At 41.0% G+C, this 16,661-nt stretch overlaps 1 protein-coding gene across 19 annotated transcripts in view; it reads right to left on the bottom strand.

Moving 5' to 3' along the window:
• NRXN1 (neurexin 1) overlaps positions 1-16,661 on the bottom strand; it is a 1,652,744-nt gene that overhangs the window by 1,006,908 nt on the left and 629,175 nt on the right. For all 19 annotated transcript variants that reach the window (XM_078649604.1, XM_078649606.1, XM_078649614.1 and 16 more), the window contains one exon: positions 1,163-1,464. In XM_078649604.1, the coding sequence (XP_078505730.1) occupies positions 1,163-1,464 (302 nt within the window). The remainder of the gene's footprint in view (positions 1-1,162; positions 1,465-16,661) is intronic.

Below are 16,661 nucleotides of genomic sequence, written 5' to 3'. Positions count from 1 at the left end.
AAACAATGTAAAATGTGCATTCATTGAACTTAGAGCTCCAAGTAAAACGTTGCTATTTTTATACACCATGTGTTTATAAGCATGTAGCTATGGAAATAACACCTAGATTACTTTATGCAAAGTAATATGTTTATTATCGAACTGTATTTGGAGAAATGCAAAATTCTCACAATCATCAAATACACGTTTCAAATGGTTCCAAATCATAAAATCGTTTTACTCAACATCTTTTTGGTTCCACAACATCTACTTGTTTGGGAAAATCGTCTTCTTTATAATTTTAAACCTCTCTCCAACATTTTTTTATTACATCTCCTTTTTATATTGCCATCTGTGCTCATTTTTTAAAAAGAAAGTATGGGTAACTATGCACAAACACATGCAATAGCCGCATACCCTTATGATTCTCTCCAACTTTCAAAGCCTTGATCCTTTATTTAAACATACAATCAAAGCAATCAATCTAAATAAATCTATCTAAATACGTTAATAATTGACACTTTTTGTGACCTTTGAAATGATTATTTTCATTTCAACTTTTTAAAATGTGATGTCAGATTTTAGTTTTGTGCCCTAGAGTACATTGTTGAAATTGTTCTATTGTATTAAGGAGGTTGGAGGGATGCAAAAAAAAAATGGTTGGCTAAGAAATTTTAGAAAACTGTGTTTAAGAAAACTATTTTATTAAAGGCTACCATTTTAAAGGATGTCATTCAATTTGCCAGAATACTTTTCCATTTCAATTGGCAAATGATGGGTTTTATTAAATGACCTTAGTTGTACCGCCGAACTTGTTTTCAATAGGAAGTTGTGCATGTGTTGAGTCCCATGATGTACCTATGCAGTGACCTTACAAACTAGAATAGTCACAATCGAAGCCTTCTAACGATTTCAGGATTAGACCTTGGTGTGCCAAAAATGGACTGCCTCCTATTACAGAATACTATCTTTAAAGGGATGACAGTAATGTATGCAGAGCTATTTTGAAGAGCCTCTAGACCCACATTACTTTCTAGATATGCCCCTGCTCAAGGTTGGCAGACACATGAATCCAGAGGTATGAAAGTTCCACTAGAAAATGGCGGCTTTGTTCGGATTTCAAGTTGCTGTGCTTTAAGGCATAGAAAACAACATGTTATTTTTCCATCCATTGTACTGTTACCTGACGCAGATTTCTGGTGACCTTCACGTCGTGCCAGGCATTGTCATTAAATTTTCCATTCACAGGTTCCACCAGGGCCTCAAAGGCCCCTGACCCCAAATTAATAACCAGCGAGACTGCTCCGTTTTTCAGTGCCAGATTGACATAATCAGCTGATTTTCCTGTGTGAAGCATGAGTCCATTTCTCTGTAGAGTTTTAAATGAGAGTGTGATTTCATCGCTGCTGCTTTGAATAGGGTTCTGGGACAAATCATAGCAGAAGAATTCTGAGCCTTTGAAGGTTGCAATATATTCATCCTTCCCTGGAAAACAAGAGAAGAGAAACGCATCATGAGTTAAAGCCGCCTCATAAAAATGTCCCAATTGTCCATTATTGAGCGTTTAACGAGTACCTCAAACAATTAAACAAATGTGAGTGTGAATGAAACCCTGTCATTTCTCGGACTTACACTGGCATTCTTTAAAAGAACAATGCATTGATAATCTATCAACAATAAATATTCAAACATACATGTGAAAACACTTAAGCAAGAAAATGTTGTATACACTAGGATTTCTTTCATGGGCCAGCATGCAAAACAAGAAAGAATTAGCGCAGCAATTGATTTAACTTTATTCAGATTTTCCGGGCATTCATTTTTGCAGGGTGTTACATGTATTAAATAACTGATTTAAAATGCTATTTTTCGCATCATTTATGAATACTATAAAACCACTGGAGCTCTCTCGAAAAAAGAAACAACGTTCTGTGTATCTCCAAGATCACTTGCTCTTCAAATCGGTGTAGCTGGTAATTCACTATATATGTTTCCTTCTATGAAATTCACAAATAATGACATACGTCCTCCTGGGAGTATGTGCACTTGCAGGTTTACGATAGTAGTTGTGGAATCATTTTGTGACTTGCAGATTCTCTCATGCATTACCATTTACACATGTAAATGTGCATGGTATACATTAGGGCATGTGCGTATGTAACTCAATTGTGCAAATACACATTGAAACATTTTTCTCGAAGAGGAAAACATTTCTGTTCCCACGAGCTATCACTTCCGCTGCACACTCACCAGTTTTTGGGTGTTCCCTCCAGATCTCTACCTTAGATACAAACTGTAATACATTTCTGATTGTGCCCAGGAGAGAACGGTGTCTTGCATACGTCTTCAAACACATTCAAGGTATCTCACCCTGTCCTAATCACCACACCCCAGCTACTCTGAACAGATGTGCTCGCACATTACAGTGAACCATACTGGTTAATTTCATGTGAGAGTAAACAGTATTGTAAGTGATGCTTTGTAAATAGGATACATGACCCGCAGCACTTTCTAAATAGAATACATGATCCCGCAGCACTTAGTGAGTAGAATACATGACCCGCAGCACTTTGTGAGTAGAATACATACCCGCAGCACAAGCCACTTCAAATGCCTTCTGGCTTTGTAAACGCGCATCCTTGGCCAGATGCTTTGCTCAGTAGGTAAATAACCTGTCTCACATTTGCACATATTATTTTTAAATTTTATTTTTATTTGTTTGGAAACCCTTTCCCTCATTCCCACAGACGTTTGGTGTGTTTGCTTCAAATTCCTACCTTTGTAACAGAATGCAAGACTTTTCTTTGCATCTAATAGGTAAAACATTAACGTACTGGCTGCCAATACGGGACCAAGCTGAGGAACGTATGACTCAAATCTATTAGCCACTCAAGGCATAAAGCCTTGAAAATGTCCAGAGGACCAATCACAGGTTAGCTTTTGTATTTATTTATGAAGATTAACTGTTGTGTTTCCATACGATTGTTCCACACAAAATTTGAAAAAGATAAGAAAGTATAATTGACTTATGTTGTTTTTATACCTGACAAATAACAAAGGCTGACTTATCAACAGCCTTTAACTTTTTCTGTAGTTAAACTTTACTATTGAAGCTATCAGCTCGCCTAATTTTTGCATGGAGGCAATAGTGTGTCTGGTCAGGTTTGTTCCCTAAAACTGTGAACTTGAAAAGATTCAGTGGCTTATTTATGAGCCCTTGCATCACTTTTGCGCTGCTGGTGCGTCACTTTTTGTGTGGCGGAGGACTCATCTGCATTCTGATAGCCTTGCTGGGTAGGAAGGGAGAGAGAGAGCTCACAGTTACACCTTAACAGACTGTGTTTTGTCCCCACGCCAGAGACTGATTAACCACCACACACACATAGCCAGGCAGACAGGGCTGGGATGAAAGGGACCCTGTGTCCTTTAACGAGCTGCTTTGAAGTCACCCCCCACTTCAAAGGCACATTTGGGGATGAGCACTGGGGCGCGGATCCTATCAAATCAGTACACTATTGGATCTGGAAAGTACTCTGATAGGGTAAGGACTGCTGGGCTATAAGTATTGCCACTTTGCCTTGACTGACTGTTTTGAGGAACTGATTCTCTGCTTTGCTGAGCTGCCCTGTAGCCTGCTTATCTCTGTTCTGACAAGGACAATGACTATATCCATCTCACTTGAACTCAGAGTGAATCCAAGGGCTTGCTGGCTTGCGTTAAATGCCACAGAACACAAATAACAAGAGTGTGCCGCAGCTAGCACTCGATAAATGTGCTCTTGTGGTAAGATTTTTCTCCAAATGACTCCTGGCATTTAGCACCTTTTTCTTAACTCAAAATTCACCCTTGCATCAAACATGGACATGAGGATGCATTTTTGTGCTAAGAACTAACGCAAAATGCACCAGAATGTGAATATCAAGTGTCAGAGGTAGCTCAAGCTCACTAAATGTTCTCGTGCTGTAGGATTTTTTACCCCAAATTAGGCAAGGTGGAGTAATTACGCAATTATCGCTAATTCGGAGTCAAACAGTAACATAGAATTAGCTAAATTATTCCCATTACTCCTGCACCATAGAAATTCCACCCGGGCTTACTTATAACTGCTAGGCTGAGGCAAAGGACTAATGTGGTAGCAATACATAAGAAGGTGATGCCTCCCTTTCCCAAATATGAAAAAATACGGTAACTCCCATTCTTAATCAACCACCACCACATTCCCTGTCTTCATTTCCCTCTTGCACTGTGCTTTCTGCTTTCAGTCACGCAGGGCTGACAGCCTCTCAGATAGCCCTATCTGCCTAGGAAGGGGTAACAGATTTTGATATCAACTGTTTCTGCCTTATAGCAGTGCATTACTGGATTTGATTCAAGTTCTTCACACTAGGAGCTCTCTACCACAGGCATACATAACAATAAAGTACAATATATGAAGGCCCTGCAGGAAACAGTCACTCAGAGAGAACTGTAATTTTCATTGTCATGATGAGTCAATATTTTATTGTGGAGTGATATGGGTGTAGGATCTTGAACATTGTGTCACTAGAAAATTCTAACAACCAAGAGCTGCCCACAAAGTATTCATCTTATAGTAATAATTGTACTATATTTGGACACACAACATAATGTAATAAGGTCCATTAAATCAACAATAACAAATGCCATACAACAGAATACTCTGGCAGCAATCAGAAAGCAATAGCTATGGAATGTTGTGTTCTTTTGTATGAATTCCCCTAGTTTTTTAAAGTGTTCCGTGCACATCCACTCAAATGGACTGTTTTTCGAAGCAGAAGGGCTATGATGCTATTGAAGCATTCCGCCCTTTGGTGATGGGTAAAATGTTCTAAAATAAACAGGGAAAACACATTCAAGCATTGGAATGTTGGAGCAGAAGGTCTATGCAGCAGTTATTATCCCTGAGCTACTTTGTTGTCATCAATGGAGATTTCAACATTCCAAAGTTCTAGAGAGAATAAGGTTTATCTTAGCAGCTGATAAACTGAGCAGGCATTTTATGTGCAAATGTGCTGAACATTTTAATTAGCATGTGCTTCCTTTATGTTGCTTTTTGCAACAACTGTGTATCAATTTACAGCCCCTTTAAATAGCAGATATTTGAGCGTATTCACCTGTTTTGTCAGACGAGGTGGAATTTTTAACCACTTCCACCACCTGATAAAAAAATTATTTTAGGTAATTGTTAAAAAATGGCCCTCTTTGAAAGGTCACCCCAAAACTTTTGCCTTCCTCCTCCTCTTTATGAACTAATTTTTCTGGCTTTAGGAGCAATTTACCAGTGCTAACCAGTGCTAAAGTGCCTGTGTTTTCCCCATAAAACATGGTTTGATTTGCTAACAATATGCATATTTATTTTACCTATACATCCCGAGTAAGGTGCACTATCTGAGTCGAGGGCCTGTAAATTAAATGCTACTAGTGTGCCCCACACCTAAGTAGTCCTTGAAGCCTGTCTCATGCCTGCCACTGTAGAGCATGTGTGTGCAGTTGAACACTACCTTGTCTACCTGTCATTTAAAAGCCCTTGCCAAGTTTTAAACTCCCCTTTTAATTCATATGTCATCCTTAAGGTAGGCCCTAGGCAAGGTGCTGTGTAATCAAAAGGTAGGAATTGCCAGTCAAAATAGTTTATTTCGGAAACATCCCATAAAACCATTATATAGATATAACACAAATATTTAAAAATCAAAGTGCTTATGCGTAGTTCAATCACATAGTGAGCAGTTACAAGTAATGAGAATTAAACATGCAAATGTTAAACACATTAAATTCATCCAAATAGAGTGCATGCATTAACCCCTTCAGCGCGGGTGACAAAGCCAGCTCGTCATGGGCGTTACCTGCGCTGCGCGCATGACGAGCTGGCTTTGTCACAAACAAGCCATTTTTGAAATTTCAGCGCACGGCGGGAATTCGCGGTAGCGCTGAAGCGGTTAAAACATCTTTTACAAACTGTGTGCATGCAGACATGGCCATCATAATTATTATGCTGGTTTATCATATATTAGAAAAAAGTTTATCTAATGAGGCTTCATCTTGTTATACTTGCAGTAGTATTCCAAGAGTGTTACTTATACACATCACTGCTATGAGGTAGCAACCAATATTTAAAGCCATCCGTTTACTGCAATCAGATCTTAGGATCTTATAAGCTATAGCATATTGTTGTGTGCTTAAAGCAGAGCATAACCTCTTGAGCTTAGCATATGCTGGGCAAAAAAAGTAAATGTGCTAAGTCCTCAGTATGACAGGAGCATAGTAGAAAATTCTGCATTTTCTCTCTGGTGATGTGCCACTTATATGTGAAATTACTTACAATTAGCCTGCCAAGTTGCGTGAGAGTGGTGGAATAAAGCATAAATGGATAATTCTAGTGCTGGGACAGGTTTGAATATCAAAAAGCCCTCCGTCAAACCACCAGGCTTTGCATTGCGATGGTATGACTGGAAGGTAAAGGCCCAGTATTTTTCTTTAACAATTGCCTTAAAATTGATATTCATTTATTTGAGATGAATTTAATCAGAGCATACCCAGGCATAGCAGATCCAAATGGGTTTTCATGAAATTAACTCATGGTATGGTGGTACTCTTCCTTACAGATGAGACTTCCTCCAAGGTAGACCTGTATTTAGCCAGTTGGAGGGTTGACCATAATCTACCCCAATAAAATATAGATCTCGTCTTAAAAAGCCCCCTATTCCTTTAAGGCCTATGTCAAAGAAAGGCGGACTCATGGAGTACTTTGTGGTAGACAAAACAGTGATTTTAGAAGATGGGCCTTCCATTTGGGTGTTTTATCGTACCTAACCCCAGGTAGTCAAATTGGTCCATGTTCTGGAGTTCTGCTCCTCACATGTAAACCCACTGGTTGAAAGTTTTGTGCGGTTTAAGAATCTTAATCGTAGTTTTAGAGGTGTTATCTTCCAGACCTCTAGAAATGCAATAATTCGCTAAGCTGTTAAATAGACTCTGCAAACCCCTGGGACTGAGGGAGAGTAGCACTGTGTTATCCGCGAATAGAAATGTGGGAAAGGAAAGCCCCCAGCTCCCCCCCCCCCCAGTTTTGGCCAATCATGAGTACCTTTTAGGAAGAAACCCACCAGGTTTGATATAGAGGGAGAACAGAGCTGGGGCAAGAACACAACCCTGTCATACCCCACGAACAATGGGTGTATGATCAGTTAGCTCCCCCTGCTCCCCCACCTTGCATGGGCATAGACCTTCTCATGCAATCTGATTAGAGTGTTTAGTAGGTTTGAATCAATATACATACTGGTCAGTGATGACCACAGTAGGATTCTTGGGACCATGTCAAAAGCAGCCCTCAAATCAACAAAGGAAATATTCAAGTGATCTTTTGACAGGGCCAATAATTCCACAGTAAGGCATTTAATCCGCTGACTGGTGCACAAATTCCGCAGCGGTGCGGATGATTTATGGAGTGTGCGTGTTTCAGACGGCCCCTGGCTGTCCTCCGCACACGCCCACTATGACGTCAGATGGCCGGGGGCCGTCCGATGCCCGGAACGGGTTAAACGCAAAGCTTGATCCATGGTGCTCACTTTCAAGTAGATCCGAGCTTAATACGGGGAAATAATCTTTTTGTCATCCATCCAGTCTTAGATTCAAGATACGGTCTGGAGACAGACAACCTTTTGTAGGTTATCAATCAAGCTTACGGGCCTGTAATTGCCTGAAGAGGTCCTGTCACCCTTTTTAAAATTTGGAATGATCTCATCTGCCAACCAGGATTGAGGTATGTCTTCACCTTCCTTTATATTGCGTTTGAGAGGGCATTGATATAGGGACCCCATGTGTTAGGTTCCGAACAGAAGAGGTCACTTGGGACTTTGTCAGGTAAAGCTCATTGCCCGAGCGAAGAGCATTTATAGCAATTAAAGTCTCACTCTATGAGAATTGCTTGAGCTCATCTTCTCTAGGCAGAGAGGTTGAGATACAGCATGAGGGAGAACTGGCAAAATAGGAGCTGCGTATAGGCTGGTGAAGTGATCTACTGACTGCTGAGGTTGCACCATACATTCAATGGAGCTCTTAGAAACGGCATCACTATGAGAGGACATGTGCCAGAAGAGGCGGTTATCTTCATTATTAAGAGTTTCAATAAAGGCTAACCAGCCTGAATCTATCAATTCCGCTTGGAGATTGTAGTGATGTTTTTATATATTGTGCATTGTTGCCAGATTAGGTCATGGTCGTCTGCTTTGATGTCACTTATCAGGGACTCCTTGGCATGGTGACACTCCCTTCTATACCAGGGAAGGCCACCTTTCCGACTGTTGTACATAGAGAATGTAGGGCATTGAACAGAGCATTATGTAGCTTGCCTAGGGGAATTTCATCTTTAGAGAAATTTGCGAAAGGGCCTAATATGGTGTTGAAAGTGGTGTATATTTGAGCAATTTTCTGAGGGCTAAGGCTAATCTTAGACCATTTTACTACCATTCTGTTCTTTCTAAGAGACTATGTTATTGCAGAATGTGAGATTACTCTTCTCATGGATTTGAACAGATTTTCATCTAATGACAGGACAAGAGCATTATGATCCCGTTCTGCTTGGGTAATAACTTCAAAATCTAAGGTTAAGTGCCACAAATCAATATCTAGCAAGGCGTACTTGATTTTGCTCTTGTAGGACCCTCTTGAGAAGGTGGTAGCTGGGGAAATGTCTGCCTCAAATCTAACATTACAAGCTTGCAGCTAAAGGACAGTGTAAGTGACATTAGTTGGATTGCCATAAAAGACCATGTTCTAAGCAGTTTGGCGTCCAGTTTTGGTATGCCCATAGCTTCATCTTCCCCTTCTGTGATCAATGACAGACCATTAAGTGGCTCAAAGCAAGTATTAAAAATTCCAGCAACAAGAATCGGGACATTGCTCAGGGTCTAATTGAGAAGAAAGGCTAAGAGTTTTAGGGTAGGTGATTCACAGATTGATTATAAACGTTAAATATAGTTAGCTAGGACTTCGGTCCACTAATATATAGGCCCAAAAAAGCCTTGCCATTTGTGTCAATCCATTTAACTAAAAATCCTGCCATGGTCTTAATCCAAATTAGGAGCTAGGGAAACCTGCCCTAGAGGGGACCGCTTCTGTACTGTAGTTAGAGCAGTTGCAGCCCGTGGTGGGAGTGCTGCTGGGCGCTGACGTTGGGGTGGGGGAGGGGCAGGGTGGGGTGGTAGTAAACTATGGATTACGGCTGATTGGAGGTAAGTAAACATATACATAAATGAAACGAATTTCGTTGCGATCGCTGCAGCGCGTTTGGCGATGCAGCGCACGCAATGAAATTCATTTTATTTATTTTTAATTTTACTTACCTAAGTAAACTATGGATTACAGCCAATTAGAGGTAAGTAAACACATAAATAAATTAAACAAATTTCGTTGCGCATGCTGCTTCGCATTTAGCGATGCAGCGCGCACAACAAAATTTGTTTTATTTATTTATATGTTTACTTACCTCTATTTGGCTGTAATCCATTGTTTGCTACCCCCCACCCTGCCCCTCCCCACATCACTGCCCAGCAGCACTCCCACCACGGGCCGCTACCGAGTTAGAGTAACATTGCAGGAAGATTACCTCCAAGGTCCACGTCTCCTGCATTAGCACAATATAATGCCCATTAATTAAATCACCCCATTTTACGTCTGTCATCTTTCCTCTTATACCAGTAATGTTCCATGAGATGATTTTAAAGGGACTGTTAGTACAGCTACCTATTTGATTACCATCTGGGAGTTCCCTTTTAAGGCCTATGAGGGTGAGGTCGCTATTAGGTGTACCTTCAATGGAGTAGATTTTCAGAAGGTAGGAGTGGGTATGGGGAATTTTGTTTACTGTTTAGGGATAGAATTATTACCGCAGACCTTAGGGCTCTCGTGGATAGCATGGTGGCAGTACTAGCAGCTAGTAGGGAATGTTGGATGCTATGGGCATGGGTTGCGGGTCTGGAAGCAGACTCTTCCCTTAGCTAAACTATTTCATTCAGGTCAGACGTAGCTAGGTTTGGACGATTAGCCGGCCATGTTGTATTGTGCACATTCTCTCTTATGGTTATGCTGGGATCATTGATAGTCAAGCGGCATGGGGTTTTAATAGATAAAAGGGATGCTTCTATATTGAGTAAAATCCTGTAGCACTCATAAATTGAATCAAAGAACCTGAAGGTGGACAAGAGTGTGCTTCCAAAGCTAATAACTCATTGGTCAATGAAGGATCCTTCAGTGTTAACCTTATTGTGTCCTAGTCTTCCATCGGAGCCGTCACGTGTTGGACCATAGCAATGTCTGAGTGAATGATAGAGAGACAGTCCCTACTGTGTCTAATCCAGTGAGACACCTTATTCACTGGAGATTCAGCGGACTCCGTTTCCTCAGTCTTAATTCTTGGCACATTTGTCATGTAAAACATGATGTGGGTAGTCTCACTATTCTATGAAGGAAGCTCAGGTATTACTGTGTTAAACTGGGATTTCTTCCATAGTGTTGATGACTCTGGTGAGGAAACTAATATGGGGTCAGAGAGAAACTTATTATCATATTTAACCTTATTGGGCAAAAAAATGCATTAAACTCCTTACCTTAATACATAACCTTTGGCTGTATGAGGGGTAACATGAATATTTCCAGGATTTAGATCAACCCTCTCACTACATTGCCCATTGGGAGTGACAGATTTGACTATGCAAGAGAACTCAGGGAGAATCTAAGGCTCAGGTCTTTCTTTGCCAGATGTGATAGCACTTTTAATTTGTGATGTCCTGGTAGTGACAAACACCCAAATTCGATTTAACCACTATGAGGCCTACCCCTCGCATAGGTTAACATTGGGAATTCCTTATTACACTTATAAGTTGTAATTGCTAATTGAGAAGGATAGCTCTGTCATGTTTCATATCATTGGATTGGTAATGGTATATTCTCTTCACTAGTAAAGATGAATGTATCGCTACCCTTTTAAAAATACCACCTTTAGAAAGATGTTGTTTTTCTGCTCATGGCCCTGTGTGAATGCATCCTTTGTCTAATACACATCTTGGGTGGGTGACAGATGTACTTTGTGCATTCCCTCTAGACAGCCACACACAAAGGGAGCTTAGGTGTGAATGAGTTGCCTGACACACCCTGATGGATCATTTACATCTGAATAGGCTGTGTTCTGTGTCCATACATAACATCCTGTAGTGCTCCTGGAGCCAGACCTGGGCACTTTAAAATCATTCTTTAAACTCACCTCCACTTCAAAGGCATAACTGGGTATAAGTGCTGGGTCTCTGACCCAAATAAATCAGACACTACCGGACCTGTGAAGATCTCTGCCAGGAGGAAGGGCTGTTGTGCTAATACAAGGACTGCCACTCTGTTGGACTGCTGCACTGGAAGAATAGCTTTTCTGCTGTGCTGCCTGCTGCCTGCTACTCTCTGCCCTGCTGAGGCTGGACTTGACTCATCTCCCTTTAACCCAAATTGACTCCAATGTCATGCTGGCTTGCCCCCTGTTCTAAGTCTCATGGACATCAAAGACTTCTCAGCCACCTACAACAGCACCTGGACTTTACTTGCTGCACATGCTGCACATCTTGCTCTGCCAAGTGATGCCAGTCCAGTCCTGGATCCTTGGAAGTGGGTATAAAGTACTTTACATGCTAAAACTCCATGCAACGATCATTTTGCGCTGATCGGAACTGGTGCATCTGCTTGACACTGATGCATCGCCACTGCTGCAGGGACTGCCGTCCGTGCATCACCGCATGCATGGCACAACACCTCCAGTTCCCGACGCTTCACCTACATCCTGCAACTCATCAACAACGCATCTACGTCACATCTGCGCCTTTCAACAACAATACATCGCCTTGTATCCTGCGGCTTGACACCAATGCATCACCTCTTTGCTTCTCGCTTCTCGACTCTGTCGATGATGCATCCAAGGCCCGTTTCAGTGGGCTAAGGCTGTTGCCCGTACCCAACCCACGCTCCATCACGATTTGGATTTTCCCGGTCAAGCATGACTAAATGTCCCTGCTGTCACATTAAGCTTTTAAGCACTATATTTTTTTTATTCTTCAGGAATTCATAACTCTGGTTATAATTATTTGATTTTTGTTGTTTTGGTCTTGTTTTATCTATAGGCATATAAGCTATTTTTCTAAGTTGGTTTGGATTCCTTTCGTGGTATTTAACTTTGTTACTGTTTGAAGTGTTGCACAAATACTTTACACATTGCCTCTTAAGTTGAGTCTGCCTGCTCTGACACAAGCTACCAGAGGGTGAGCACAAGTTAATTTAGGGTATGTATCTGACTTACGCTGACCAGGCTTGTGGTTCTTGCTTGGACAAGGTGCGTAAATCTGCCAACCAGAACCCCAATTTCTAAAAATAATTCACAATAAGTTATCAGTGGGTTCAAATGTAGTAAAATGGCACTTTGAGTGATGCCATCGTGTGCAAAGGGCTGCATATTATCACATCTGCTACTATCATGCTTTTGGTGAAATGGCGTCACTGCTTCTCAGATGTAATCAGAATAGCATCAAGTTGTTTGGTGTTATAGCAGAAACTAGTCAAATGAATTATTTACTGTAACCATGGCTACTGTTGCATATAGTCGTAAGCGATGGCATCTAAAATTGGAATTAGTTTTTTCTCCATCAAAAGGAACTATTGAAGAAAAAAAAGGATTTTCAGTCAAACGATTAGTACACCAAAAAATAACGTCTTTTTTATTATACCTTAAACAGATCCGGGGCTTACCCAGTTTTAGGAAAGCTTTTAAGAAGGTTAACAGTTTTTGTGCCTGTCATGCTCTTTTTTAAGAATTGCAGACTAAATCTTTTGACTTAATGGCATTTTCCTTGAGGAGGGGCTTAAAAGGCCAAATCGGCAGCTCCGTGGCACTTTATTGGAAAATCCAGCTTCGGCTGCTGCTGGAAGATCAGAAGAGAGCAGCTGTGACTGACAAACATCTATTTAATATGCGCCCCACCGGACGGTCTATCAGCTAAATCACTGAAGGTAATCTCTGAATTCGTATTCTTCCTCTGCGCTCCCATCGATCAATAACACAACGGATTAGCCAGTCAACAGAATTCAGTTTCGTTTTTTGAACTCGTTGCCATTCCTTGAGGCTCCTGTAATAATGCCCACCTGCTTCTGTGACACAGACGTGTTGCCATTAACAACAGATAGTCGTAATGATCTCATCAAGGGCGCGGTGCACTTATGTGGTTTGTGGGGGAAAGACCGGCACTCTTTTTTTATGACGCAGAGATTGTTACGCGTTGCCTTGTTTGGTTTCTGAGTCAAAAGCAACCAATACCTATCTTTTCTGACTGACAGGTTCTGCTAATCAATACTGCCGGTGAACCCCGGGGCTCCGGGGAGCCGAACCCTTTCTTCCAATTCTGAGAAGGATGCTGCATCGAATTTATGACACGATGACCTCGTGCGAAGAAATGACTGGATGTAGCCTCTTCTCTTTATCCGCAACGCCGGGATAAATAATTGAAAAGAACTGCGCGAGTGCCTTGTTGCCAAAGAGATTTGTCTGCGGTTTGGGTATAAGCTAATACATTGTTTTATGTTAATTTATGAGAGTAAAATGCAAGAACTTCCGGTCCTGACATCTCTAGCGTCCACCATGGAGGTCTCTTTCTTTTAGACAGTGGTGAATATAGAAATGTATAACAGAGATCTAATCAGATTTAATGCCTCCACAATTTATGTTAATCTATCCTTAATTGACACTCTCCTGAACAACTGGTAATCGTTCATTTTTAATGTAATCCTATGACAAGAATGCATTATTCTTTTTTCATCTTTGTTGGAAAATTGTCTGAGCTTGTAGACCCACCGAATTCTAAAATCCAATCGGCTTTTCTGAAAAGGTACTCATACCGAATATAAATCAGAAAATTATACATATACCAATTTCTAATGTGGATTTTTAGTATATTGTTACTTATTTAGAAAACCCGACAACATCTTTACTATTTTGGGGCTGCAAGAGCCCAGATCTAAGATGGAAGGCCACATTATGAAATGGTAAACTTTGCGTGTGTGCGCGCGCACACGCGTGTGTGCACAAATCACTACAAATAATAAAAATGAAAAATTATCTAATTTTCCTCACTATCATCCCCATCATAATCAAACTAACATAAATAATAAAGAAAGAAGTAGGAAAACTGTCATTAAATACCATAAAATGCAAAGCAGACGCTATTTATAACTGGGTACTGAGGCACAAATGTGTTAGCCTTCATTCTAAAGGATATCATAGTATAATTTATTATATGTTACAAGAACATGCCAAGAATTTATCAAGCTGGAGTTCAGCAAAGATTTAGGCCAACACCGATACTCTTTCTTAATAACTTCCTAAAATTCTGCTATTGTGGAACAGAGAACGTCCAGACTGAGCACACGTCACTTCCTTACGCCCGGAATAAACCAATTGATTCTGGAATGGGTTCAAGAAAAGGGCTCTGGTGGGTTTAGTACTGCATGAGGAACGCACGGCCCCATCGGCCTAGGCACAATCAAAGGAGGCGGCTATCAGCATTGTCAGCCCCGCACAGCCATTCACCGCGGCACTCAGCAATTTTAATTAAAACAATAAACACGCGCCCGGACCAGTGTATTTTCCAAGGCTCCTCAGATGTATGAACTCCAGGGCATACATTTTCAGCACAGTGTGCGAATAATTAGGCACATGACTCCTGTTATTGTTGGCAGGCGCTCCATGGCTAATTCCCCGAGTGCAGCAATTCAAGTCTACCCTTGGGTCTGAGCACTGTGACGCCCACTGACTTGCATAATGTTCACAGTGCACAATGAAAAACATATCTGTAACCAGAGGAGGCAGAAGATTGTGTGGCAGAGTAGTTTTGCGATATGAACCAGCACCGCGATCTGTTTTAGTGAACACAGTGCTGGATATGAATCCTCGAATATTTGTGTGGGTCCATAATACAGGTTTTATCCCTCATTGCAACTTTTTTGCCCAAGGACATAATTAGATAGTGATGCTGTTTTATTCTGTTTACTTGGCACTGTATTTATTGTGTTTTTATGATGTACTTTTATGGCTGTATTTTCACAACCAAAATAAAGTTATTATATTATTATTGTAGGTTGTATTGCTGACGTATTATCATTATTTTGGGAAATTTTTCTGAAGCACTTATCCTGAAGATCATCTGCAGCAGTGTAACTCTAATTTTCTACAAGGATCAGGAGGGTGGCTATGGTGAGCACTTGTAAGCTAATTTGCACACGCAATTTAACAGCAAGGTGTCCACCTTCATGGACCTAGGGCTATATCATGAACAGCTGTGCTGCATTCATTTAACCAGATAATTCTGCAAGTTGAAGCCTGGTTTTCAGACTGCAGAGGCTCGAGACAGTGAGCAGGGTTTTCCTCTTTCTGTGTCTGAAAATATTCCATTAATGCAGAGAATATTGGGTTAAATGAATCAGTTCGGGACGGTCTGTTTCATTCCACCAGCCATTTCTCAATTGGATTGGGGCAGTTTTTAGGGTAAGGGTACACTGCTGGCAACCTTGCCACTTCCTCCAGCTGCCCTAGGAAATTTGAGTTGGCATCTTCAGGAGTGAGAGAGAGGAAAGAGAGGAAGGAGAGAGATAAAAGAAAGAGGAGAGGAAGGGAGCGGGCTGGTTTGAACATTTTTGCTAGGGCTGCTTTTAGTTTCTTAGTCCAGGCCTGAAATGAATGCACTTTAGAAAATGTAGTGTATAAAAACTGGTGATTGGCTCTTCTTAGAGCTTACACTAGTGTTCATAATTTGGCCGGAGTGCAATGTTTAAGCCTATTGAAGCTGCTCTTGTGAATACGAGAATGAGGGAAATAAGTCACATGACAGTCCAGGGGCGGCTCCACCGCAATGGTGGAGCAGTGTCGCCGAACTGCCTGGCGCAGAGCCAGCAAATGAAAAATATAACAATGTTCTGGCATTGTTTTATTTTTCATTTGCCAGCACTGAGCCAGCTTGTGCAGGGCGGGAGGGGTGGGGGGGGCAAGGGAGGAGGGGTGCTATATGCACCCCCTAAGGTGCATATTTATTTGGCCAGCCATCTCGGTCTTTACTTGAAGCCAGGGAACCCCGGCCTAAGCAATTGCTATGACTTGAACATCAACATAATACACAAAATACAGAAACAGGGATATTTCATACACATAAACAGATATGGAAGTATTTCATTTAATTCACAATCAAATCTAGAAAGAGTGGAATTGTAATTTAAATGGAAAGGTTGGAGGTTTTCTAAATTCTGTGTTTTTTTTCCTTAAAGACAAAGAGGTATGCTAAACTGTCGCAGATTTACTTTGTCGTTTTGTGCTCTAAATGCATGCTCTCTTTTTGTTGGTGCTTCATTTGAGGCCAATCATTGTCTAATATATATTCTGTTTGCTATACGAGTGCTGCACAAACAAATTGATCTACGGATGCACCTTATTTTTAGCCTCCAATTTCAAATTCGTTCAAATTTACACAACTTCTTAACATTTTCTCATTTTAATTTTGCTTCTTGACTTATAGGAATTTTATTAATCTTAGTATTATTTAATTTTCTAAGCAGTCACAGACTTACTGAGCATGCATTGTGAATCCCCAGGG

Source organism: Lissotriton helveticus, chromosome 6, assembly GCF_964261635.1.
Source record: "Lissotriton helveticus chromosome 6, aLisHel1.1, whole genome shotgun sequence".
Taxonomy (NCBI): Eukaryota; Metazoa; Chordata; class Amphibia; order Caudata; family Salamandridae; genus Lissotriton; species Lissotriton helveticus.
The sequence above is the reverse complement of the archived record's forward strand: the minus strand, read 5'-3'. Positions and strand labels throughout refer to the sequence as shown.